Source organism: Mollisia scopiformis, assembly GCF_001500285.1.
Source record: "Mollisia scopiformis unplaced genomic scaffold LY89scaffold_2, whole genome shotgun sequence".
Taxonomy (NCBI): domain Eukaryota; kingdom Fungi; phylum Ascomycota; class Leotiomycetes; order Helotiales; family Mollisiaceae; genus Mollisia; species Mollisia scopiformis.
Window position 1 is genome coordinate 917324 of NW_017263582.1, and position 22922 is coordinate 940245.

Here is a 22922-nt window from a genome sequence, read left to right on the forward strand (position 1 = left end):
GTCTTGGGAAAATACATGCCAGCCAGCTTACACCAGGAGCACACTTGAATCACAAGGAACGCTTCCCAAACAGCTTGAATCACAAGAAGTACGCTAGCCTGGATTCCGTTCCTTCCTTCGCCACCACTCAAGACGCTTGATCACTGGAGCATCGTGCCTTCTCTTGACCCCGCCAACGCAAACTCTCTCTCTGTCTCAGCAGCGCACCACGTCCCAGACCCCCAAAGTCTTGGTGTAGTCTTATTAGGCATTCTTATTTCCAGTGCGACTCCGAAGAGCTCTTCTGAACAGACAAGATCGGACTGTGACTGAGTGGAAAAAATGGCATTGCCCAAGCGCATTATCAAGGAGACGGAGAGGCTGATGGCAGAGCCGTAAGTGCATCCCTTGTTTGATGAACGTGGATCGCAGACTAACAGTTGTAATCTGCAGTGTACCAGGTATCAGTGCGGTCCCTCACGAGGATAATCTACGATACTTTGATGTCTCGATACATGGCCCGTCGCAGTCTCCTTATGAAGGCAAACTCCTCCACTTCTCCGAATAAAATAGCGTATTGACATATTCAATAGGTGGAATCTTCAAGCTGGAGCTCTTTCTACCTGACGATTATCCCATGACACCTCCTAAGATTCGCTTCCTCACCAAGATCTATCACCCGAATATCGATAAACTAGGTCGTATCTGCTTGGACGTTCTGAAGAGTATGTTCTTGGTGTATAATTCAGTCGAGGACTCTGCTAACCACTTCTCTAGGTAACTGGTCACCAGCCCTCCAAATTCGAACCATCCTTCTCTCGATCCAAGCCCTTCTCGGTGCACCAAACCCAGATGATCCACTGGCACCCGAAGTTGCAAAGAGATGGAAGGAGGACGAACAAGCTGCTATTGCAACAGCAAAGGAGTGGACACGAACGCATGCTATGACTTGATACTGCTTTTCTTTCATGAATGACGATGCTGGAGATGATATGAGCGAATGACATGATGTGATGGATTGAGGGCAGAGCATGCGATGAAATTGTCTGGAACGGAGCAATGGTAGATGGATGATGGGTGTTGCAGTCGATCTGCATGTTCGTGTTGACCTCCATTGGACGGCGTTTGGTTGGCTTGTGCGTTCAGATAGAGATCTAGGACATGGAACGTGGCTTCGTCCCTTAACTCTTGTTGTCAGTCTTGACATCAAATCTGCAACCAAAGTAGGTTTATCAAATGACGCGACGCACAGATATTGAACAGAGGTAGCATATCTTCCAACGACAAGGTTTTCAGCTTTTATGTTTCCCCCTGCTGTACTGCTGGGTGCCTGAGGACCAAGTATACAAAGTATTACTACTGGAAACAGCTGTAAGGCAAATATATGCACGTACATCATAAGTCTTCGAAGCACGAGAAATGGCTTGGTGGTATAGCAGTTTTTCTCCTTCTCTAGATTGTGTTAAAGCCGCAATGTAGTAGCATAAGCATGTGAAACAACGTTTTGCATCTCGATGTCCTATATTCTGATTCGGAGTCGACTTCTCGTCAGGTGAAAATGTCAGCTTGGTCCCAAGCGAGATCATGAGATGCTTTGGCAATTCAAGTAACTCTCCAGGTTCTTTGTATTTCTCTCTTACAAATTTCCACCTCAAGACCAGCAGGATGATTCCTCGGCCTACCAATTGATGTCGATAATGACACCTCCCGCAGAATTCCGATGTCAGTTATCTTCCACATGGCCAAGCGTCAACCAAAAACATTGATAACCAGGTCCATGGCAATCAGAGCTGCAAATCATGATCCATGCTTTTAAACAATGCCCGTCATCTCGCCCTTTCCCAGCAGAATGGATGCCCACGAGTTTCGGTGCTGCAAAGAGTTGGTTGATGCGACTGGCTCCCTTCTGCATTCCCGTTGAACGCCTTCCCGCACCTCGAGACGGCTCGGCCACTTACGCAGCGTCTGTGCCGCTCATCGTATATCGACGTCCCGAGGTTCTTTCGACGACACGTCCTTCCATCGAACAATCTCAAGGGCTAGTCAAAGCAAAGACATTTGAATACCCTCTTGTGTCACAGTAAGGTGCTCTTCGTACAACAGACACGAAACACCATGAAGGAAGACTTAAGATCCTTTAGCTTCGCAGCTTACGAACTTACGAATCACGAGAGGCATATGCGAGTTGACAAATTATTGCAAGCCGCCATGAAACAAATCCATTTGGTGTCACCATGACGACACTTATTGGCTACGAGAGATTTGGGATTGCTTTTATCAACTAAATCAATGGACTCGGAAGTCGCCGTGGCATCGAATTTCTCCAGTTCAAAACAAATGACTTCCACGGATCTAGACGTGAGTCAATTAACAGTTAATTGTCGTCTAACCCTACCCAGTCTCCACGAGAAGTGGAACGCTCATCGTGACAGTCGGAGACATTTTAGAATCTGGCAACTGAAAGATCTTCTTCCCCACCTGTCAATACTGTTTGACATCGAGAGTCTCCCGACCGCTGGTCAACCAGAGATATCACGATCCTTGTGATGGGAAAGTGCTTCGGGAGATTGGCCCGACTAACGTGGAAAGGGGCAGCAAATGCACAGTCATGTCGAAAGGAAACGCCACTTCATGTTCTAGCAAGGTCTTTAGCAGCACATGGTCCACGTTGGCTCCCCACACTACTCCTCGGGATCGTCGCTCTCCAGATTTGTTCCCCGCACCCCAGTCACGCCTACCGAGGTCTTTCTAACACCAAGAGATAGTAGCTTTACTCTAGCCAGTGGAAACCTTGCCTCTCCTGCACTTTTCAACACAAGGTTGGCCGTTTTTGATGCATTGCATCGCCGCAGATTAAGTGCCATTTTCGTCCGAAATTCCCTACACTGTTTGCAGCTGCGACTTTGATTTTTACAACCCGCGGGATATTGTGACTAGGATTGTGCGATGGTGCTCAAGTGAGCTCGAGCATGTTGAGTCAATCTTGGTAGTCTTGCATACTCGGGGTACCTTTTAAACGCTTACCGATACTATCCCTTCAGTATGAGGTACGAGACTGTAATCCTCGCCAGTCAAGCACTATGCCTCTGGTTCACGAGCTTATCTAGTGGCTTCTCCACCCCGAAGCAAACCATCAGCCAGGACGCTTCATCTTGATGAAAAGTACCTCGGAACCTTCCTCCAAGACCTGGATCGGTCAAGCTTTGCATTCCAGAACACTGGATCTATGCCGAATCAGAGAACTTCGCACACCATTTTCTTGCTCCTTCAAATGAGGATCGTTCCTTGATCCCTGGTGGTGCATTCCACCCCAGTCTTGCGCTAAATACCAGGGTAGCCTGGTAACTCGTCAAGACCTCCCCTCCTTTGGTGTTGCCCGTGACTAGGATAAAGGACGAAGGTGGGTTATTCAAGACCAAGTTGTTTTGTTGATCTATAATACAGAGCGAGTATCCCCTTGCTCGATGTTGAAGTGTTCTCCTATATTCTACTCCTCCCTTCTACTTCTACTACTCCTCGAAAAATCCTCCTGAACGCCAGAATCTTGGGATTGAGTCAAAACATCATGGAGCACCACAATGCCGCTACGGCGTCAGATAACTCGATGCCAAATTCTATCGATAAAGAGACAGGTCCTGGTGCTGCTCGGACTGAGCACCTTGAAACCATTAGGACCGTATCCAGAGTTCCAGGGAACACCCATTACTACGAAAAGGATGGATTGAGAACATATGGTGACGATGAGGACCACGACCATGAGCCACCAGTAAGTGTAGTCTTCTCCGTTCCTAGAAATATATGCTGAAATTAAACTCAGATGACTATGCACCGCCTAATGTCCTTGATTGCAATGGCTTTCCTCTGGACCGGCTCACAAATTCCAGTCTATCTTTTTGGTAACATATCTCAAAATCCTTCAGGTCCCTTTGCTAACCTCTTCGACAGGAGGCATTCCACCATACATTTACCGAGACATCGGGGGCACGGACAGATGGGTCTGGTTCGTGTTGGGAAATCTGCTTGCCCTGGCTGCAGTCTGCCCATTTGTTGGCGCTTTGTCTGACTTGATGGGTCGTCGATACGTTGCTATGACGGGAGCAAGCTTTATCGTCATTGGCATGATCGTGTGCTCCACAGCCCACACTATGAACACATTCATCGGTAAGTCCTTCAAAGTCAGTGTATGTTGAGTTGACTAATAATCATAGCTGGAATGGCCATTGCCGGCGCTGGCGCTGGTATCAACGAGTTGACCGCACTTGCTGCAACATCAGAGTTAGCACCCACCGCCAAGCGAGGAAAATACGTTGCAGTCTTGATCTTTACCATCATTCCTTTCTGCCCTTCTGTCCTCTGGGGACAGTTGATCGCCTATCACTCTACCTGGCGATATGTCGGACTATTCTGCGCTCTGTGGGCCTTCATCGGTCTCGTCATGACTGCCATCTTCTACTTTCCACCGCCCCGTGTCAATTCCACAGGCCTTTCTCGACGTGAGATCATCAGCCAGATCGACTTCGTAGGGGGTTTCCTCTCAATCGTTGGCATCATCCTCTTCATCGCTGGTCTTCTTTGGGGAGGTTACCAATACAAATGGCACTCGGCACATGTTCTCGTTCCTTTGATCCTAGGAGCCGTATTCCTCATCGCCTTTGGATTCTGGGAGGTTTATGGAGCCAAATACCCTATGTTCCCGTCTCGTCTGAAGAAGGATCCTCGAATCCTCGCTCTCACACTCGTCATCACTTTCATCTCAGGCGCAAATTTCTTCTCTGTCCTGCTCTTCTGGCCTACTCAAGCATTCAATGTCTACGGCCATGACCCTGTTGGTGTCGGAATCCGTGGTATGCCCATCGGCTTTTCTATCCTGGTCGGAGCATGTATCGTCCTCTGGCTTTTGTCTGTCTTCCGCGGTGGTAATAGATGGTTGATGATTATCTCCTCTTGCATGATGACCGCTGGATGTGGCGCTCTCGCTGCTGCTCGTCTCGATAACCTCAAAGCCGTCTACGGTATCTTGGTCGTCGCTGGTCTCGGAATTGGTGGAATCGTCGTCCCAGCTTCCATCATAACAACAATTATCTGTCCTGACGATTTGATCGCCACCGTTGCCGCGCTCACACTTGCTATCCGCGTCGTTGGTGGCGCGATTGGTTACACAACTTACTATAACGTATTCCTCAATAAGTTCGTTCCCAAACTCTCTCTCAACCTCTACCTTGCAGCTGTTGAACACGGTATCTACGACATAGCCACGGTGACGGAAATCGGAGAACTCACTGGTGCGAGTTTATTGAACGAGATTTTGCTTTTGCCCGGTGTGGACGGCAATGTTACGATTTGGAACGCTCTTGTAATTGCAGGCCAGGAAAGTTACGCATACGCTTATCCATATGTTTACTATACTAGTATTGCTTTTGGGGCAGTGGCTATCATTGCTAGTGTTTTCTTGGGGGACATTAGCAAGTATATGGATGATCATGTTGCTGTGGTTATGCATTGAAAGATTCAAGAATACAGGAAAGGATGAGGGAAAGGAAGGCAATGGCAGCCATGGAGTTGGGAGTTGTGGCTTTGCACGTATTGGATGGAAGGACATCTTGGGAAATGTGCTTATTAGAATGAGACATTTATGTAACTTCGTGCATTATGTCGGACGAGATACGGAAAGGAAGCAATGAATAAAACTGGTCATCAAGCCTTCGTTTTCTTGCGATCTCCTATTGAAGCTTGAAAGTTCTTTTCTATGAGTCCATGGACTCACGCAGCCGGGCAAGTCTCGGCAGCTAATGCTGCATGTCAAATCCTGCAATTCTACCCTAGCAAAGTAGATCAGTGGACCTCGGTTGAAGACAGACCCACAAATACACCAACACAGCGGTGCGTCCTCCATCCTAGTTCTCCGCTCCGAGCACGAGGTTTTTCCCCGCATTACTCAAACTAGTATCCCGTAATCAACGGGTCGGTCTCCAGAATCCCACATGAAAGCAGTCGCAATTGAGGCATTAGAAATTCTGGATTTGCACCTTCCTTCATGACATGACTAACTGTACTCTAGCTGGGTCAAGCAAAGGACTCCTCAAAGCCTTCAGAGCCTTGCACTCGCTTTTATGATCCTTCTCACTCCACCCTTTCGTCTGACATTCCTGTCCACAAGTTAGCTTCTCTTCTCAACTTCAACCTTACACGTTCAGCTCACCCTATTACAATACCACACTGCTCCACAGCCTTTACACCTCGACAACTCATCCTTACTCTTCGTCTCCCCACAGCCCTGACACTCCACCGTTCCTTCGTCTCCAAATGCTTTCGTCCACTCTCTATTATGCATCCCCGCCAACTTCTCCAGACTGGCCGGAATAACCTATCAGTTCTCATTAGGTCAATCCCCATTTCGTGACCAGAAAGAAACATACCAAACTCTCCTCCAGCTCACACTCCACGAGCCCCTGCTTCCCGTCCTTCACCCCACTCCTACACGGCGCCCTCACAACCACCGTCCACCCTTTCTTATACTGCTTGAAATCCAGAGCGCCGCCTCTCACGCCTTCTCTGTGCATGTGACTCGGTAACTTCAACGTAAGTGCGTATGGGGCTGTCGACCGGTCTTTACAGATGAATGTTGGGTTCATGGCAAGCGTCATGTTCTCTCCTATGGTTCCCATGAGGAATTGTGTCCTATTTCCTATCAGCTATGAAGGCACGTGAGAGGTTTAGGAATGGAATACGTGGTTGATGTGGACTCCGAAAGCGTTTCCTTCAAAGGGCATTGGGCGAACGTGGGGAATATTTCTTCGTTACTGAAGTCTGGGAAGAGAGACATGGTTGCGGAAGATCATGGACCGTAGAAAGCTTGTTGGATAATGACTGCTTTTCAGATGAAGTTTCTGTATGTTTTGGTGGAAGGTGTTACTTGGAAAGACTTGCTGTTTTGACGCGTATCTGAAACATTCGGTTGAGCCTCTTCGGCCCCTTTTTGGTAAGCGAGACCTCTCGAAGTGCTTTCCTCAAACTTCTTCATCATTACATTCTTTTTCACTCCCCTCAATATCTCTATCTATTAGCGAGCGCTTTCGACTATTGGTACGAGATGGATTCCCCTCTGCCACTACATGTCTTCTTATCTATTAATCATCCGGATTTGCGGAACGATGAGGGGTATGCAGCACGTGACTACATCTTGGCATCCAATGAAGGTCGCAACTGATTTTGACAGGCACAAGCAAACGTCTTCAGTAATCAAATACAAGTAATTGGCGAGGTCAACTTCCCCATCAGAACGCGTACCACCACGGCAATGACGGGAAGCAAACAACCCCTCAATCTAGCCTCGTACCAATGACGTACCCGTTCGTCTTTAGTACAGTACAACATCAACGGATATACTTCAACACCCCTCTTGGCACCCATAAACCAAACAATAAACTTATCCAAAAAAATTCAAATCCTCAAAATGCCATTCTACGAAATCATCCATCACACAAACCTCACTCACACTCAACGCGAAACCCTCGCCTCAGAAATCACCACCCTCCACAGCAAGACCTTCTCAGCACCCACTCACTTTGTCAACATCAAGTTCTCACCCTCTCACAATGCCTCGATACTAGCTCCCTCTTCACCTACTGTACCAGATTATTTCGTAGCCGGCCGAGCACGAACTCATCCCAATCTCATCTTTGCTCACGTCCGCGGCGGCGCCAGTCGAAGTAATGTCGCTTTTGCTAAGCTTGCCGAAGATATTGAGAAGATATGGGATGATGTTGTAGGGCTACCTATGTATCATCCTTCTGGTCGTCCGGCGGAGACGCATCCAACTCAGGCTTCTCAGGGCGGCGGGGATGAGAAAGAGAAGGAGAAAGAAGGCGGAGAAAAAGAGAAAGAGAAAGGCATTAATTGGAATGATGAGAGGAGGTTACAGGCTGTGTTTATCGTTCCTGGGTTGATTGCTAGAGAAAGTGGACTGGCTATCCCAGAGGTGAGTGATGCACGTGATCATTTTTGAGATCAAGTTCATGACTTTTCCTGTAGGCTGGTGGCGAGCGAGAGTGGTTGCAGCAGAATATGGCAACGTTCAAGAAGAGAGCTGAGGAAGGTGATGAGGACATGAAGTCGTTGGTTGACGAAGTGGAAGGGAGGCGCAAACCAACCACTGCGGAACAACAAAATGCTGAGCAAAACGGCGGCGAACAAAAGGAAGTCCCTGACAGAACCAAGAACTGATAGAGGCGAAAAGAATGCATCCAATTCATGTACAGAAAAGGAATTCACAGAAAAATCCCGAATTTCGGGGCCTTTCCTCAAAGCATCCCATCGATCCCAAAGATATATCTACACGTAAGCCACTCTCTCCGACCGTGCGACATTCCTCTCGCCCATGTTAAAGATAAAACCAAATTCCTCCATCCACACAAAATGAAACAAAATCGAACGACATAACGCTCGTGGTCTGATTTTCAGGGTGGTCGTCGGCGCGAAGACAAAACAACCCCCTGTCTCGAACATCAAAAAATGCCTGAGAAATGGGCTGATCGCGAATCCAAAGCGCACGCAACATGATACTTACTTCATATAAGGTATTGGATATTTCCTTGTTGTATGGGAACGGGTTGAATTTTTCAATTTTTGTGCATCTATCGTGAAGTACTAGACGAGTTCTGCATTTTTTTCTTTCATCTTCGCGTTCGAGTTGTGTTGTCTAGCAAAAATATCTCATAATGCCGGCTCTCGATCCGCGGATTGTTCAGGGACTGAGTGAAGTCGGTGCTAGTATTTTGGTGGCAAGAGATAGTGTACCGAAGCATGAGATTATCGAGGCGTTTCTTGTCAGTAAGTGGTTGTCCTTGTGCTCAATCATTCAACTTCTCGCTAAGCATGGAATGAATAGTCTTCGTATCTGTCTTCGGTGTGGGAGGAGCGATTATTTGGGCTGCTCGACAATGAAAAGGACCGATCTATCTGAAATATAGGAAAGCGGAACGAACAAAGCGACTACGAATACGAAACAGAGATAGGATATATGGTTCACTCCGGCTGGTACCGAGGATATATCTTCTTAGAGCTTGGTCATGTGTAAGATAATTAGAGCTGGAGGGAGGAGTTTCGTTGTTGGGACACGATTTCTCGAAGAGGAATCGATACACAGTGATAAAAAGTTAAATTAGGGTTGATCCACCAATATGATAGTGTCGTAACGTCATTGTAACATCTCCTAATTGATAGTAGAATGGTACTCGAATCGGCAAGGAGTGTTTAGAGACTCTAGAGACCATTATTCTTTCAAAACTTCATCATTTTCACGTCGAGTTGGATTTTGAAACGAGGCGTGTGTTCTGTGAAGTCATCGATTTGTCATAAACATCTGTGTTGAACAGCTGTTGAAATTATGGAGCCAATCCTCAAAAGCAAGAAACAAAAACTCCAAACAGACACCTCTAAGCCAGAAATATTGATATATAGAGAGCGACAAGTGTACGAAAGATTCAAAGAAAGCCCCGATCCGGTCCAAGTCATTCACATTCGAAACAGAGCCGTTCAGATGTAGCATCATTGCCACTCATCAACGACACTTCCTCGACTGAACACTCAGAGAACAGTAGCCGCTTCGACAACCTGACCGTGCTTCTTTGCCATGTGCTTCGCCATATCTACCTTGCGTCTCCAGCCTTTCGTGCCAACTCGATCGCAGGCAAGAAATGAACATCGATACGGAAGCGCATGATCATTCTTGGCGTGAAATTCGAGCTCGTTCTTGTTGGCGAAGCCGTTCATATCCTTTCGGTCGCAGTCCTTTTGTCTACAGATGTACGGCATACTTTGGTGTTCTTGGAGTGTATGGTCTGTGTATTCTTCCAGTGATTGAAAAGATTTGTGGTAGCACGAACCATGGTAGCAATATTCGTTGAAATCATAGTCCTCAATCCTATGGTATTTCCGGATATGTTGCCGCAGGTGATCTTTGCGCTTGAACCCATTCATGCCTCGGTATCTACACATTTGTTAGAAGGAGATCACTCGCTTCATTGCTGACAAATTTTGACAGTGATCATAACGCTTACGCTCGACAGTGATTGCATGGATACCTTGCGGTAGTCTTCTTATGTATCAGTTGATGCTTTTGCAGATCTCGACTCTGACCACATTCTGAATTGCAATTGGGGTAGGGACAATGGTAACCGGCGTGATTACTAGAGGAACAATGCTGATCCAACTTGGTAGGTGTATCGAACCCTATTTGACATTTGTTGCACCGAAACTTGACTTCGGGATGGTGCTGAAAATGTTTTTCGAGACTCCAGCGGTCTCCTGACAGGGTTTGCTGACATGTTGATACACCGCACTTGAATGACTCGTGCTTCGCTGCGTGACAGTGCTGCTTGAGGCCTTGAAGATCTGGAATCTTTTGACCACAAGCCTCGCTTCCGCAAGCCAGAGGAAGATGATCTGTGGTTTGATTGAGAGTACAAAAGATGGTTGGATGAACAAAATTCAAATCTTGCTCAGATGTATCGAGGGGAGCATCGCACGACGCGCATGTGTTCTGAAGATACACAACTCTTGGAAAAGTAGAAGGACTATAGCTGTTAGGAAGATCGTAAAATCGTAAAGTTAGTGGGGTAGACTGACATTAGAGGTTCTGAAGAGCTCAGGGTATCGATGGACGTTTCTTCACGCGAGTTTGGGCCGTTCGACATGGTGACATCGTTGATTGGGTCACGAAATTCAATTTGCCCGCAGGCCCTTTTTCAGTGAGCTTCGGAAGAAAAAAAAAAATTACCAATCAGGCTCTGGCTGCTCGACGTTGGACCAGGCATCGAAGTCGAACAGGTCATCCATGAACGAATATGATTCATTCATGACGCTGTGGCTGTCAGGCATCAGCACTCATTCAGCTCCATGCATGGAGAACTCACCAAAGCAGGGCGCTCTTGCTCTCGAAGCGGTGTGGGTCGTGCTCAGGTTGTACACAAAGCGGCGAGGATCTGAGGTCGGGGGAGATGGACGTCGCAGCTGAGGTGCGAGGATTTTGGTGGAAGAAAAGAAGAGGGTGAGGCGAGGAAGATATGCTGCGAGGAGACGAGGCTCGGGACGCGCTTGCTGCTTTTAAATCTCTTCCTATGGAGGAGACGGCAGCCAAAAAGGGCCGCCATGCTCGTCCGCCTCACTTTGTGTTCGAAAAAAAGGGCGCGGAAGAGACTGCAGAGCTGCCACTGAGCAGTCATCACAAGGCCGGGTAGGAGTTGGGTAATAATTTGACAGGGAATCGAAGGTGCACACTAGTGACTTGGGGCTTCGATGGGAGAAGGATATCGCAATTTCCTTGCTCATTCCTGCCGCAGCAGGAAGTGTAATACACGATCAATCAGCACCCAAATCAGGCCAACCTTAAGGAAGACTTTTCAAGGCTCGCAATAGAATTACGATTGTCCTACATAGCATAGCACCGCACCTCTCTACAAGGAGCCCACATGCTCAACAAAAGAAATTCTAGAAACGAAACAACAAGACACGTTGATCCCATACCCTGTCTATAATGCCAACGCCATTCTCAAAAGCACCCCTTCGTGCGTCTCTATAGGAATCTTTTGCGTGCATGCATGCTGCCGAAAAACAGTCAAAATCCAAATGCATGCATCTAGGAACTCTCTCTATCTTCTTGTTATCTTTGCACATGATTACATTTCCTCCCCTTTCTTCCCTTGTCGATGTGGATGAACTTTTGATATGTATTGGTGTGGGTATGACATTTACGACTCGTCGTCCGTGTCTGGAGGGTGGGGAGTACCCTTGGGCGAGTTGAGCCTGTTGATGTTAGTACGTGAAAATATTGTGAAGCAAGGAGGACAAACCATTCAATATGTCTCAATCTTCTTCTGACCTCTCTCTCCTTAAGCTCCTTCTTGGTCATCTTCTTCTTCTTTTTAGCTCTGAAAGCCATATCGCTACCATTATCCTCGGCACCACTGTTGACAGCGCTAGCGTTGGCACTGCTGACAGCACTGCTTGCAACACTGCTGTTGAATCCGCTTGAAGGACGGCTGAGATCTTCGAATCGATCGGCAGCCACGGCCAAGTGTCCTTTGTGGGTAACACGACCAGCCTCAACGTGCCATTGTTCAGGGCAAAGCGCACCAACGAACTCTTCGTTATGGGAAATCATGACGACACCACCCTTGTAGTCACGAATAGCGACTGCGAGACCTCCAAGAGAGTCACGATCCAAGAAATTGGTAGGTTCGTCAAGAACGAGAAGATGGGGATTGTTCCACATGGCACCAGCAAGCACAACCTTGACCTTTTGACCTCCAGAAAGACCACCAATCTCGTTGTGATCTGCGATCTCAGGATCCAAACCAAGATCTTCGAAATGCTTGGAGATGACCTTTGGAGACAGCTCACGGAAACCAAGACCCTCACGAGAAGCTTCGTGATCGTCGAACTCTTGAATCAACTTGTTGAATCCGAGCTCGACAAGAGTTTCTCGAGAGACTTGAGAATTGTACTTCGGGAGCATGCCGACCCACTTGATCTCGTACTGGAAGGACTTCTTCCACTTTTGACGACCCATGATTGCCTCGATGCGTTTACCTCCCATACCATCCTTAAGGTCGACCAGCTTCTCCATTTGCGCCTTATCTTCGTCAGACAAGATACGGGTTTGCTTCATGTGGACTTCTCTGTCGTCACCGTTGGCGTATCTCCATTGAAGATATTGGTTAGGTGTTTTCTCCAAATGCATTTCGACGTGCTCAAGAGCATGCTGCTTGATGTACCCAATACGCAAGTTGGGATGCTTTTCCACACGGCCAGTGGTAGGGACAGTTTCACCAGTCAACATCTTGATCAAAGTTGACTTTCCGGCACCATTTCCACCAATGATAGCTGTTCTGGAGGACAAGGACAGTTGGCAACTGACATCTACCATGGAGGGCTTCGATGCTCCAGGATAAGTGTAAGAGCAGTTTGTCATACGAAGGATTGCTCTTGTCTGTGACTTGACACCAGTCAATATACCGGGAGGAGGGAACTTGAACTGGACGTTGGAGGATGACAAAGTGTAGTAACTCTTGGCCTCAGGCCTTTGTTTGACGAAGTCGGCCAAATTACCCTTGAAGCACGCCAATTTCTTCCCTGGTTCGTAGTGGTAGATGTCTGTGCAAACCTCGTCAAGGAAGCCGGAGTCGTGGGAGACGATCAAACTCGTGATCTCAGTGTGAGATTTCAGATACTCCTGCAGCCACTTGACATTCGCTACGTCCAAATGATTGGTAGGTTCATCTAAAAGCAACACATCGGCCTTCATCAACATCGCACGGGCCAAAGCTAACTTCATCTTCCATCCACCTGACAAAGAACCAACCTTTTCAGATTGGCGTCCGTTAGGCCCTGCAGTAAAGCCAACTTCGGAGAGAACTTCGGAAATACGCTCCTTGCCTTGATTACCGATTGCGGGATCCTTTGAAACGAACTCCAGAATGCTGATGTCTGCATCTTCGCCTTGGTTATGCTCAACGAAACATGTTCGGAGTACATCCTGGGGAGGAAATCCTTCAAGCTTGCCAGTTGCAATACTCCTCATCAAAGTAGATTTTCCGGCTCCGTTTCTGCCGCAAAGACCGTATCTGTGGCCCTTGAGGAGTCGAAGGTTGGTGTGGGACAATAACAGCATTCCACCATAGGCTAGAGAGAAGTCGGCATTCACAATCTCAATCTCCCCATCGTCTTCCTTTACTGGCACACCAAACTTTCGGGCATCTTCATCCACGTAAAATTGTTGGACTGCAGCACCAACTTTTTCGACTGCTCCAGCATCCTTCATGATGTGCTCAAGGTATGGAGTAACTCTAGCCGAAATACGGGCTGTTTGTCGGAAATTGGCATCCTCAGCAACCATGCCGCAAACATATGGTCTCAAAAGCTTGAAAGTATCGAGATTCCCACCGAGACCACCAGCTTTCTTGATCTCACTCTCGAGAATTGTCGCAACATCTTCCTGAGTGGTTCGGGCAATTGCACCGCTAGCGAGAACTCCATCATCGTCGCCCATAGCCTTGTTGATAACATTGAATGCACGAGTTGCCATTTCTCGGACTTCTGGTAACGAAGCACGATCTTGAACGGCCTTTACACCAGGCTTCAGTTTTGGCAAGAAAGTTCTGGCCTCAACAGGATCATGAACAAGCTTGGTCAAATTCTCCACAACGACAACAGTTTGTCTGAGAACTTCCTGGGCGGTTGTGGGGGTGTTCAAAGATCTCTCCAAAAGCGGGGTGAGTAGAGCGAGGACTGGAGAAGTGACGATCGCAACAAATGTAGTCTGGGAGAGAGCGTGAATTGCCTTTTGAAGGGTCTCGGTCGAAGGATTTTGCATCGTGGCAATGAGAAGAGGGATTCGTGGGGCGACATCGTCGTTGGAAAGAAGGTTGGTCAATGAGTTCATGGTCGCAACGGCTTGCTTCTCAACCTCGGACTTCAAATCGTGCATGCCAGCCTCAACAATCGGAATCAAGCCTGCCAACTTTGTGCCCATTGAATCTCTCAGAATATCCTTGTCATTGGCCTCCTCTTTGCTTGTACCGACTTCCATCTTTGCCTTGTCTGCCATCCTCTGCAGTAGCTTATATCCTCCAACGGTTCCCTGCCATTTTCCTGATCGCTTTCCGAGATATGTGCAGAGCCCTGGCATCAAACCAATGACCAGAGCCTCGGGGGACAGATTCTTGAACAGCTCGTCCAGGCCATATTGCGCCGCATCACGGACGACTGAACCTTTATCTGACAAAGCATCCAGAGCACAAGCAACCATGCCACCGTCTTGGAGCAATAGTGCAACTTCGCTGATCTTCTGCTTCGGTGGTAGACGCTCGAAAAGAGCGCCGAGCAAGTTTTGAGCGCTCTCTCTTCGCAGTCCGCTCTTCTTATCGGCTGCCGCCTTCTTGATCTCTGCAAGGATACCGTACTGAATCAATCCGCGAAATCCTACCGAATTCAGGAGAAGATCGCATAACGCATATGATGCCGCAATCGAAGCATCAGAGGATGGTGCGGTGAAGATTGTATTCAGCATCCCAGAGACTTCTTCCTGTGTTGGCGCAGGGCCATTTGCGGATTTTGAAATCATGGTGGGCTGTGTGCGGGGCGGCGATACGGGGTGCGGCATTCTCGAGCGTGGAACGCCCTCTGAGATTGAAGTGTGTGACTCGCAGATGTCGAAAGGTATGATATAGTTAGTGACTGCGAGGAGTCCAAATTTTTGTTGCAAAAAATTTGCGGAAAGTTTCGAAATGGTATTCTTTTATCCAGGAACGACGTGGCTGAGGCAGTGGTCGCAAGAAAAGATTTGCAAGAACTTTTGGTAGAGTGGAGATTTGGGAGTGGAGATCTATCTGACCAAGCAGACGACTGTGAGAGAACAGAAAACGGAGTTGTTCGAGAGTCCAAGCCGCGCGTGGCAGAGGACAAGAAGAGGGAGAAGAGGGTGATGGAAACAGCGCAGTCCAAATGGAAAAATCTCAAGAGAGCGCCGAAAATAAATTTGGATCGAGGCCGCTTTCAGTTTAGCCCCATCTAGGCTTACCTCACTCAGCACCTGCGATATCGATTGGTGGAGGGGCAGCGATAAGAGAAGGGTCACATGATGCAATATGCGACCAAACATTGGAAAAGTTTAGAAGCACTTTCTGCAAGACGACTGTTGTCTGTCAAGAATACTCCTTCATCGTAGAATATTAAGACTTCTTTTTTCTCTGTGCTTTCTGTGTTGTGGGTAGTGCAGCACGTGCTACTAGTCTCTTTCTGGACCCCTCCAAGACAAGTGAGCCGCTTCCGTCACCTCCGGAAGCTTCCTTGACAACGCGCGCCGTCGCTTTTTCCAAAGTCTAACAATCGTCATTCCGAATCTTGAATCTGCGACATGTGTAAATTGCCTCTTGTCCACTCTGTTTAAGTACGTCGATCCCCCCGTTTGTAACATTCTCCAGCACGCCTTATCAATTGCTCGTGAAAAAATGACAAAACCCAAATCTGTTTCCCGGAGCCCTCAGCCCAGTACTCCTCTGCCAACGACAGAACTCGACGACGAGCCTCAATTGAGCAATTGGCAATCGGCCTTGGAATACCTCAACCGCGAGATCCACCCCGAATATGCTGATATTCCTATTATCCTCTGTTGCTTGGTAGCTGGACTTTGTGACAGCAGTGCATACAATGCCTGGTCGTGTTTCGTTTCTATGCAAACAGGTGAGAGACATTCCTGACTTGGGTTGAGCGGTGAGGACTAACATATTTTTGCAGGAAATACCATCTTCCTGGCCCTCGGCGCATCCAATCAACCAAAAGGCAAGCCATATGGCTGGCTGAAGTCTCTTGTTTCGATCTCGTCCTTTTTATTGGGATGTTTCATGTTCTCAACCACACGATTCATCGGACCCAAAGCACGCGGCACTCTCACAACTTCCTTCTTCGTCCAGAGCATATTCATAATAATTGCTGCTGCATTGGTGCAGTTAGAGGTCGTGCCCGAGCCGATGGATCTGGTAGCAATGAATGGAGGAGCAACCGTCGGCGAGCAGATCAATCTCCTAGAACTTCTGCCCTTAGGCTTCTTAGCCTTCCAGTCAGGAGGACAAATCGTGACATCGAGAATTCTAGGCTTCAATGAGGTTCCCACCACGGTCCTGACAAGTGTCTACTGCGATTTAGCCAGTGACCCGAACTTCTTTGTGAAGGATAACGTGAAGAGAAACAGGAGGATATGCGCTGTCCTCTTTATTCTAGTGGGCGGTATTGCGGGTGGTTTCATCTGCAGGACGTCTGCTGGACTGGCTGCGGCTCTGTGGACAGCTGCTGCAATTAAACTGGGCATTGCGATTGGATGGTCCCTTTGGAAGCCTAAACCAGCAATTCAACTGTAAGATGGCAGTGTCACAACGCAGGTTCTAGCAGATATTTACAGACAAACTTAGTAATCGCATTGGGGGAATGGTAACAACAGCGGGATAATGATGTATCAGTACGTGCATAAAAGCTTGGTTTAACATTAATTTACGTGCTCTTCTTTCTATCTTGGGCCTCTGTCATATTCTTGAAAGAAGGAAAGAGAGTATTTATGGCCTGACATGTGCTCAAAAAGCAAGGATATGGCTGGAAACGTGTCTTTTGTTTTCTTTTCTGAGTTGTCTCTTCTGGAGAATTCCAAGGAATGGCTGGACCATTTGTGTGAATGATTATCTTACTAATCATCCATCATGTAGTACTTGTTCTACGCTGCAGTGTAATACCTGGCATCGGTGCAGCAGGCCTCAGTCTCTGATCTCGCTTCTCAGCCCCTTGTTCCTCCTCCATCGAACCGCACAATTGTCTCTCCAGATGTTGCAGATCGAATTCCTCCGGTTTGATGACTCCCTCACCTCTCGACCAGTCACTAGCCACATCCGAATCATTTCCATATTCATCAGGACCAAGTCGTTTCGACTCATCATCGCCATCTTTCTCTCCAATCCCACTTGGCCACACTGTCCCTCCCGAATCCATCGAATCTCGTCTCTTTCCCTTATTCTCCGTCATGTCTGAGATGGACGCCTCACCCACATCCACTTTCCGCCTCAACTTCAGCTCACTCACATCCCTCGCTGGCTTTTCCTCCTCATCCTTTACAAACCCAAAAAACCACGCCTTTCCCCCAGCACTCGGGACTGCACTCGGTGTAATCGGCCCATGATAATCAGACTCGAGTCGGAAATCAGCAGCGCGAGCCCGTCGCGATTCTTCCGAGATGGAATAGCGGTCCCAGAAGTGCCGGCAGCGTTCACAGTAATCGTTGATGAAGGCTTCAGTAGAATTCGTTTCGCAGCGTCCGCGCCTGAGGAGGAATGTGATGATGGGGCGGCAAGATCGGAATTGAGAGATGTTGTGGAGGCAGAGGAGGTACGTTATCTTGGTGTTTGTGCACATACTTGTTGTTGGTTTCGATTTTCGAGAGGGAGGCTTTTGGAGGCGAAAGACTTTTTCTTTCGAGGATGTGGAACGACACTTGAAGGGTGGATGGGCGTGGATGACCAGAGAATCTACTAGTGAATGGACGTTTTGCTGTACATGTGGTGGTTGTTATTGTAAAAATCTGTGCTTGTTATTGTTGCAAACTCTGCAGTGCAAATAAAGAGATGTCGAGACATGACTGTTGAGGCTCGCAAAACATGGGCTAGAGCGGGTCCGAGTTCGGATACCATGACAAAGGCCTCGTTAATTCTGGAGAAAATTTTCGAAGTTGAAGACTTCATTCGTCATCCGGGCGTTGTGTCCAATGCCCAGCACTCGTTACCGACTTTGTTGGCCGCTGGGTTATCCTTCTTCTGAGAGTGCCTACTGCCTAGCGTCGACAAAGACACCTAGGTAGAGACTGGTTTAAAATATCACCTGTTTCTTTATTGGCAAGTTGTGCCATTGTCGGGCCTTGTTTATTTAGTATAACGTACAACTTCATCTTGTTAGCACGTTGTTCCACTGTCTCGGACTACAAAGGAGATTGTCCTGAAAGACAACCAAGTACTATAGAACAAAGTGTTCTTTCCACATACAAAGTCCTTGTCAAAAACCATACATTGTCACAACAATTTCTGCATACTCTTCAATCTACTCAAATCTCAACTACGAATCACTTATTTCACAATGTGTCGCCACTACGTTGTCATCTACACCTGCGGGCACTTTAAATTCGACGTCCGATTATGCTCCAACAGCATCCATTGCAACACACTAAGCAACAACAACCCGGTATCTATCCCATTTCACTGTTCAGGCTGCATTTCGGCGCCTGGCTACCCATCTGCCGATCAACGGTCGCTAATGAATCCACCCAACTCGGTTCAGCTGGCAGAAGCCACACATTTATGGAGTGGATTCGGGAGACTCCTTTCCGGAGAAGACATTGCTGACACAAACAGAGGACCGAATGAAGATGTTCGTCCTCGCATCTGCTGCTCGCTCCCAAAGAAAGACGTCAGTAGACTCCGCTACTGGTTAACACTTCTACTGAATACTCGACAAATTCCTCAATCCTGGGGAGCAGGCGAGCAGGTATTTTTGGGCAAGATCATCGTGAATGAAATCCATCGTACAATCGTCCTCAACGCGGTCAACGAGAAGGAAGCTGAGCTCCTCGCCGTCGAGCAAGGGAATATTCCATTTTTACTAACAAGGATCGAAATCGAAAGTCTTGAAGAAGATAATCGAGAATGTTTCATCTGCCTGGATCAGTATGGGCAGCGTGAAGCACCGGACGAGGATCCGGAAGCCGCTGTCAAGTTGCCTTGTGGACATTGTTTTGGGGATGCTTGTATTGGTATTACCTTTAAGCAGCTTGAATGGAAGTGCCCATTCTGCCGAAGAGCGTATTCTGATAAAGAGTATAGACTTGAGACTCCGGAGATCCGCAGTCCTTGGTGGATGGAGTGGTTGATAAGAGCTGAAGATTAAACAGTGTAAGTCGGAACGGTAAGCAGAATTGCGCTTTTTCATTCTACTTGTTGCTTGCCAACAATCATTCACCGTTCCGTTTCACTCAAATTGTCCGATTAAATTAAGGAAGATAAAAAAATTGCTATTATATTACTGCTTCCATAAATTCCTTTGCTACTTTCAATGCCGTTCTCAAGTGACTAAACTTGCGGAGGTAAAGCAAGACCATTCAAGGTCAGTGCTTGGAAAATTCCACTGGACATGAAAAGTGCCAAAATCAATTTTCTCTCGACCAATATTCTGTATTTACCAAGACTTGCGTGAATTCTAGAGCCCCTTGCATTCGTGAACGGCATAAATGTACGAAAACCAAATATTTGGCTCAAAGTGCTTAGTCAAGAGTGTATATGTGAAGTAATTGGTGGTATCATTCGCAAAAAGGGGGCAGGAAGGGAAGCGAGCTCTTAGATTTACCCCGCTCACATTACCCCGCTTACCCCACTGGGTTGTGTCCATCCCATCTTTCTGCTTTTGGAGGCGAGTCTGCGAGTTTGATAGTGGTGTCAATGATTCATATGTAAGCGAGTTCACGAAAAGCATACCGATATTTTTCTGACTCACAAGCGTAAGTGTACGGAAATGGAAGCTCACTAGTAGGTCCTGGAAGTCAAGATCCGTTGATAACGCACTTGCCGTAGTACTGATTCAGTTCAGAGGATATGCTACGAAACACTGATTCTTGGAGCAGCACAAATTACACGCGGTTTCCATAAGATGATGAGCAAACCTAAATCGTGTCTTTCGCTCTTATATGAGCTCAAGAATCTCGAGAGACTTCTTGGCTCAGGTTTTGTCTTCCATATAAACCACTTCTTGAGACCAAAAAATTCCTTTCCAAAAGAACGTATGTATAGATGTAAATCCATATACCTTCGTTCATTTTTTCAACAAGTGATAGGCAAGACACATCGATGCAGTACACGTGATTCAACTCCTTCCAAAGCAGCGCAGTCTTGGAGCGGAAGGGGGTTCTCCGGCCCCACATCAGCACATGGAGAGCCCCACGTCCAAATCATACCCGAGTGATGCTGGAGCAGAAGTCTCTGCGACGGCATATTGCCTCTTGTGAACACTATTATATCCCAAGATTAGCACTGGTTTACCCCAATTCCACGTGACATCAAGGGGCTTCATTTGATAGCTGCAGCTCCCTCACCTTACTTGAAACGAAGAGCCTGGCTTGCAACATTTACGAGGATTTCGGAAAGTAGTGAAAGTGGGATCAGAGCAGTTATGACATCTACGCTTACCCATTCTTCTCTTGGTGAGATTCGCGGCAAGTTCGGTGACGGAGTCATCCAGTTTTGGGGTATTAAATATGCTTCCATCAAAGACTTATTTGCTCCGAGCGAGCTTTTGAAGGGTTCGAGTGACAATGTTGTTGATGCAACGAAATACGGGTAGTTATTTTCCTTGTCCTATTGATCACAAAAACTTATCATTTTGTAGGCCTATGGTGCCGAGTCCTATGGAGAAGGCTTGGGAGGATGAGTTTACATTCATTCAAAAGTCGCTTCCAATGCCTAAAATGAGCATGTCCGAACTTGAAGGACTGCACCTCAATGTTACGATGCCTCTGATTGATGGCAAAGTACCAAGTCCGGAGACGAAGTTGCCAGTCTTTGTGTTCGTTCATGGTGGTGGCTTTGGTCTTGGATCAAATGCTTGGCCACATTATGATCAGGCAAGATTTGTGAAATTGTCAGCTGAAATGCAAAAGCCTGTCATAGGCGTTGGTATCAAGTAGGTCAAAAGGTGCCTGAAATCGTTGTTCACCTTCGCTGACGCCTCTCGAGTTACCGAGTTGGGATTCCTGGTTTCATGACATCAGCAGAACTTCGAGATGCTGGATACCTCGGCAACAATGGTATCAGAGATCAAGCAAACGCATTCACTTGGGTGCAAGAGTATATTTCAGGCTTCAGAGGAGATCCACAAAATGTAACCTTCATCGGAGAGAGTGCTGGCTCTGGTATGTTCATCTTGCTTGCTTCACTTGATTGTTCTAACTTTTGTTATACTAGCTTCCGGGTTCTTGCTATTGCATCAAACGAAGCCTCTCTTCAATCGCTTCATTTCCATGTCCGGCAATACACTGATGATGAGACCTCTTCCACCCCCACTCTCAGAATTTGTATACTCTTCTACCATGCAAGCTCTTGGTCTCGGAGCACTTTCCGGCTCAGAAAGAGTAAAATCGCTTTGGCAAATTCCCGTCGAGAAGATCGTTGAAGCTGGATCTTCCGGTCTCCCGCTATTACCAGTCGTTGACAACGATTCAGTACCATGTGCCCCCACGTTCGCACAGGTAGGTTCGAAAGCAGAGGATCCCGCTCTCTCTATGCCTGGGAGGAGTTGGTGCAAAGAATTGCTCGTCGGAGATTGCCAATTTGATGTGAGTCCTCCGCAACTCTCAGGAAGCCACATCTAATCCTCATCTAGGGCTCTATACTATCGTTCATGCTCGGCCCAAGAAAGTTTGGCCTCGCGAGAACCTTTTGTGACTCCATAGAGAAGACCTTTGCTGCACAGCCAGGAGCAGCAGAGAAGTTGCGTCACACTTACAAGATTACCCCAGATCTCTCAGACTCTGTCGCCCTCCGCAACGTCTTGCAGTTTGCAACAGACATCGGATTCTTTGCCACAGGCGTAACTTGGGCTCGTGGTTGGCCTGGTAAAGCTTGGATGTACCACTTCAATGAACTAAATCCGTGGGATGGAGAGTGGAAAGGCGAATCAGGACATGTTCTCGATGTCGCTTATTTATTCCAGAACTTTGATGAACATCTCGCGCAGGCGGAGCAAGCTGTTGCAAAGCAGTTCGCGGGAGACTTCATCAACTTCATGAATGGCGAGACGAGATGGCCTTTATTTGAAAGTGGAAATGAAGGAGCGATGACATATGGACCAAGTTCTGATGGGAAATGCTCCGAATATGTGGAAGGAATCACTTCAGAGAAATCCGGGCGGAAGAATACAATCTTCGAGCTCGCGGATAGTGTTGGGATTGAGGAGCTCTCAGCTGCTTGGGGAAATTTCTTGTCTGGCAATTAGATGGCAAATTTGCATTTGTTCAAGACAATGAAAGCTTCCACAATCCAATATTGCATTTTCGTTTATCAGTAAGTTACCATCTCGAATAAGAGCGAGGACAGCAGTGGTTCGTAACAATGGACCAATCTGCGTCAAGTGGTTCTGGTCTGCCATGGTAATGGGAATGGGACGTGCATCTGGATAAGTATTTGGCCGGCTACACCCGTTGGACATTTGCCGGTAATGATCGGACCATTCACTTGCATGCGATCCGACGGTCGGTGATCCGAAACGGAGAAAACACTACCTATATACAGTACCCCCTGATCATATGTTAGTTTGCCACTTTTATGGAGACTTGCTGCTTGAAAGTGTGATAGGATTGCACGGACGAA

General features: G+C 47.4%; 12 protein-coding genes across 12 annotated transcripts; 7 read left to right on the plus strand and 5 right to left on the minus strand.

Moving 5' to 3' along the window:
• Positions 1 to 26: 26 nt before the first annotated feature.
• On the plus strand, positions 27 to 939 carry LY89DRAFT_713764 (ubiquitin-conjugating enzyme E2). The gene is made up of 4 exons (XM_018218075.1): positions 27 to 374; positions 433 to 521; positions 573 to 704; positions 757 to 939. The coding sequence occupies exons 1-4, from the start codon at positions 322 to 324 to the stop codon at positions 930 to 932; spliced, it is 450 nt and encodes a 149-aa protein (XP_018077623.1). The 5' UTR covers positions 27 to 321; the 3' UTR covers positions 933 to 939.
• Positions 757 to 1475, minus strand: LY89DRAFT_680045 (uncharacterized protein). Its single transcript, XM_018213998.1, has 2 exons — positions 1230 to 1475; positions 757 to 1159 (listed from the first exon to the last, which is right to left on the minus strand). Exons 1-2 carry the CDS (start codon positions 1376 to 1378, stop codon positions 946 to 948), a joined length of 363 nt encoding a protein of 120 aa, XP_018077624.1. The 5' UTR covers positions 1379 to 1475; the 3' UTR covers positions 757 to 945.
• Positions 1476 to 3583: 2108 nt separating this feature from the next.
• LY89DRAFT_574183 (MFS multidrug transporter-like protein) lies at positions 3584 to 5482 on the plus strand (the record flags this gene model as incomplete). The annotated part of the gene is made up of 4 exons (XM_018208726.1): positions 3584 to 3745; positions 3797 to 3875; positions 3925 to 4140; positions 4188 to 5482. The coding sequence occupies 4 exons, from the start codon at positions 3584 to 3586 to the stop codon at positions 5480 to 5482; spliced, it is 1752 nt and encodes a 583-aa protein (XP_018077625.1).
• Positions 5483 to 5757: 275 nt separating this feature from the next.
• Positions 5758 to 7047, minus strand: LY89DRAFT_777054 (uncharacterized protein). The gene is made up of 4 exons (XM_018222099.1): positions 6708 to 7047; positions 6396 to 6657; positions 6179 to 6343; positions 5758 to 6125 (listed from the first exon to the last, which is right to left on the minus strand). The coding sequence occupies exons 1-4, from the start codon at positions 6800 to 6802 to the stop codon at positions 6012 to 6014; spliced, it is 636 nt and encodes a 211-aa protein (XP_018077626.1). The 5' UTR covers positions 6803 to 7047; the 3' UTR covers positions 5758 to 6011.
• Positions 7048 to 7196: 149 nt separating this feature from the next.
• Positions 7197 to 8202, plus strand: LY89DRAFT_777055 (uncharacterized protein; the record flags this gene model as incomplete). Its single annotated transcript, XM_018222100.1, has 2 exons — positions 7197 to 7957; positions 8011 to 8202. Exons 1-2 carry the CDS (start codon positions 7433 to 7435, stop codon positions 8200 to 8202), a joined length of 717 nt encoding a protein of 238 aa, XP_018077627.1. The 5' UTR covers positions 7197 to 7432.
• Positions 8203 to 8537: 335 nt separating this feature from the next.
• On the plus strand, positions 8538 to 9260 carry LY89DRAFT_777056 (uncharacterized protein). The gene is made up of 2 exons (XM_018222101.1): positions 8538 to 8808; positions 8867 to 9260. The coding sequence occupies exons 1-2, from the start codon at positions 8697 to 8699 to the stop codon at positions 8920 to 8922; spliced, it is 168 nt and encodes a 55-aa protein (XP_018077628.1). The 5' UTR covers positions 8538 to 8696; the 3' UTR covers positions 8923 to 9260.
• A 15-nt stretch (positions 9261 to 9275) lies between these two features.
• Positions 9276 to 10780, minus strand: LY89DRAFT_177754 (uncharacterized protein). The gene is made up of 3 exons (XM_018205590.1): positions 10606 to 10780; positions 10038 to 10553; positions 9276 to 9967 (listed from the first exon to the last, which is right to left on the minus strand). The coding sequence occupies exons 1-3, from the start codon at positions 10671 to 10673 to the stop codon at positions 9565 to 9567; spliced, it is 987 nt and encodes a 328-aa protein (XP_018077629.1). The 5' UTR covers positions 10674 to 10780; the 3' UTR covers positions 9276 to 9564.
• A 587-nt stretch (positions 10781 to 11367) lies between these two features.
• On the minus strand, positions 11368 to 15474 carry LY89DRAFT_635523 (uncharacterized protein). The gene is made up of 2 exons (XM_018211448.1): positions 11829 to 15474; positions 11368 to 11781 (listed from the first exon to the last, which is right to left on the minus strand). Exons 1-2 carry the CDS (start codon positions 15137 to 15139, stop codon positions 11727 to 11729), a joined length of 3366 nt encoding a protein of 1121 aa, XP_018077630.1. The 5' UTR covers positions 15140 to 15474; the 3' UTR covers positions 11368 to 11726.
• A 205-nt stretch (positions 15475 to 15679) lies between these two features.
• Positions 15680 to 17280, plus strand: LY89DRAFT_635526 (uncharacterized protein). Its single transcript, XM_018211449.1, has 2 exons — positions 15680 to 16218; positions 16273 to 17280. Exons 1-2 carry the CDS (start codon positions 15987 to 15989, stop codon positions 16890 to 16892), a joined length of 852 nt encoding a protein of 283 aa, XP_018077631.1. The 5' UTR covers positions 15680 to 15986; the 3' UTR covers positions 16893 to 17280.
• On the minus strand, positions 16757 to 18427 carry LY89DRAFT_680054 (uncharacterized protein). The gene is made up of 2 exons (XM_018213999.1): positions 17232 to 18427; positions 16757 to 16990 (listed from the first exon to the last, which is right to left on the minus strand). The coding sequence occupies exons 1-2, from the start codon at positions 17929 to 17931 to the stop codon at positions 16917 to 16919; spliced, it is 774 nt and encodes a 257-aa protein (XP_018077632.1). The 5' UTR covers positions 17932 to 18427; the 3' UTR covers positions 16757 to 16916.
• Positions 18428 to 18645: 218 nt separating this feature from the next.
• Positions 18646 to 19452, plus strand: LY89DRAFT_728040 (uncharacterized protein; the record flags this gene model as incomplete). The annotated part of the gene is made up of 1 exon (XM_018219226.1): positions 18646 to 19452. One exon carries the CDS (start codon positions 18646 to 18648, stop codon positions 19450 to 19452), a length of 807 nt encoding a protein of 268 aa, XP_018077633.1.
• A 1042-nt stretch (positions 19453 to 20494) lies between these two features.
• Positions 20495 to 22594, plus strand: LY89DRAFT_777059 (alpha/beta-hydrolase). Its single transcript, XM_018222102.1, has 5 exons — positions 20495 to 20894; positions 20944 to 21237; positions 21291 to 21466; positions 21519 to 21889; positions 21937 to 22594. Exons 1-5 carry the CDS (start codon positions 20728 to 20730, stop codon positions 22546 to 22548), a joined length of 1620 nt encoding a protein of 539 aa, XP_018077634.1. The 5' UTR covers positions 20495 to 20727; the 3' UTR covers positions 22549 to 22594.
• Positions 22595 to 22922: the final 328 nt, after the last annotated feature.

Bases quoted from the DNA above. Each gene is read 5' to 3' on its own strand.
- LY89DRAFT_713764 (XM_018218075.1), top strand. From the start codon at position 322: ATGGCATTGCCCAAGCGCATTATCAAGGAGACGGAGAGGCTGATGGCA. The intron at 375-432 runs GTAAGTGCATCC...TGTAATCTGCAG, and splicing joins GAGAGGCTGATGGCAGAGCC to TGTACCAGGTATCAGTGCGG. The intron at 705-756 runs GTATGTTCTTGG...CCACTTCTCTAG, and splicing joins CTGCTTGGACGTTCTGAAGA to GTAACTGGTCACCAGCCCTC.
- LY89DRAFT_680045 (XM_018213998.1), bottom strand. From the start codon at position 1,378: ATGATGTACGTGCATATATTTGCCTTACAGCTGTTTCCAGTAGTAATA. The intron at 1,160-1,229 runs GTGCGTCGCGTC...ACAAGAGTTAAG, and splicing joins GCTACCTCTGTTCAATATCT to GGACGAAGCCACGTTCCATG.
- LY89DRAFT_777054 (XM_018222099.1), bottom strand. From the start codon at position 6,802: ATGTCTCTCTTCCCAGACTTCAGTAACGAAGAAATATTCCCCACGTTC. The intron at 6,658-6,707 runs GTATTCCATTCC...GATAGGAAATAG, and splicing joins TCGGAGTCCACATCAACCAC to GACACAATTCCTCATGGGAA. The intron at 6,126-6,178 runs GTGAGCTGAACG...ACTTGTGGACAG, and splicing joins CAGTGTGGTATTGTAATAGG to GAATGTCAGACGAAAGGGTG.
- LY89DRAFT_777056 (XM_018222101.1), top strand. From the start codon at position 8,697: ATGCCGGCTCTCGATCCGCGGATTGTTCAGGGACTGAGTGAAGTCGGT. The intron at 8,809-8,866 runs GTAAGTGGTTGT...TGGAATGAATAG, and splicing joins TATCGAGGCGTTTCTTGTCA to TCTTCGTATCTGTCTTCGGT.
- LY89DRAFT_177754 (XM_018205590.1), bottom strand. From the start codon at position 10,673: ATGTCGAACGGCCCAAACTCGCGTGAAGAAACGTCCATCGATACCCTG. The intron at 10,554-10,605 runs GTCAGTCTACCC...TAACAGCTATAG, and splicing joins AGCTCTTCAGAACCTCTAAT to TCCTTCTACTTTTCCAAGAG. The intron at 9,968-10,037 runs GTAAGCGTTATG...ACAAATGTGTAG, and splicing joins CCATGCAATCACTGTCGAGC to ATACCGAGGCATGAATGGGT.
- LY89DRAFT_635523 (XM_018211448.1), bottom strand. From the start codon at position 15,139: ATGCCGCACCCCGTATCGCCGCCCCGCACACAGCCCACCATGATTTCA. The intron at 11,782-11,828 runs GTTTGTCCTCCT...TAACATCAACAG, and splicing joins AGATTGAGACATATTGAATG to GCTCAACTCGCCCAAGGGTA.
- LY89DRAFT_635526 (XM_018211449.1), top strand. From the start codon at position 15,987: ATGACAAAACCCAAATCTGTTTCCCGGAGCCCTCAGCCCAGTACTCCT. The intron at 16,219-16,272 runs GTGAGAGACATT...ATATTTTTGCAG, and splicing joins TTTCGTTTCTATGCAAACAG to GAAATACCATCTTCCTGGCC.
- LY89DRAFT_680054 (XM_018213999.1), bottom strand. From the start codon at position 17,931: ATGTGCACAAACACCAAGATAACGTACCTCCTCTGCCTCCACAACATC. The intron at 16,991-17,231 runs CTACATGATGGA...TTATGCACGTAC, and splicing joins ACTGCAGCGTAGAACAAGTA to TGATACATCATTATCCCGCT.
- LY89DRAFT_777059 (XM_018222102.1), top strand. From the start codon at position 20,728: ATGACATCTACGCTTACCCATTCTTCTCTTGGTGAGATTCGCGGCAAG. The intron at 21,238-21,290 runs GTAGGTCAAAAG...ACGCCTCTCGAG, and splicing joins GTCATAGGCGTTGGTATCAA to TTACCGAGTTGGGATTCCTG. The intron at 21,467-21,518 runs GTATGTTCATCT...TTGTTATACTAG, and splicing joins CGGAGAGAGTGCTGGCTCTG to CTTCCGGGTTCTTGCTATTG.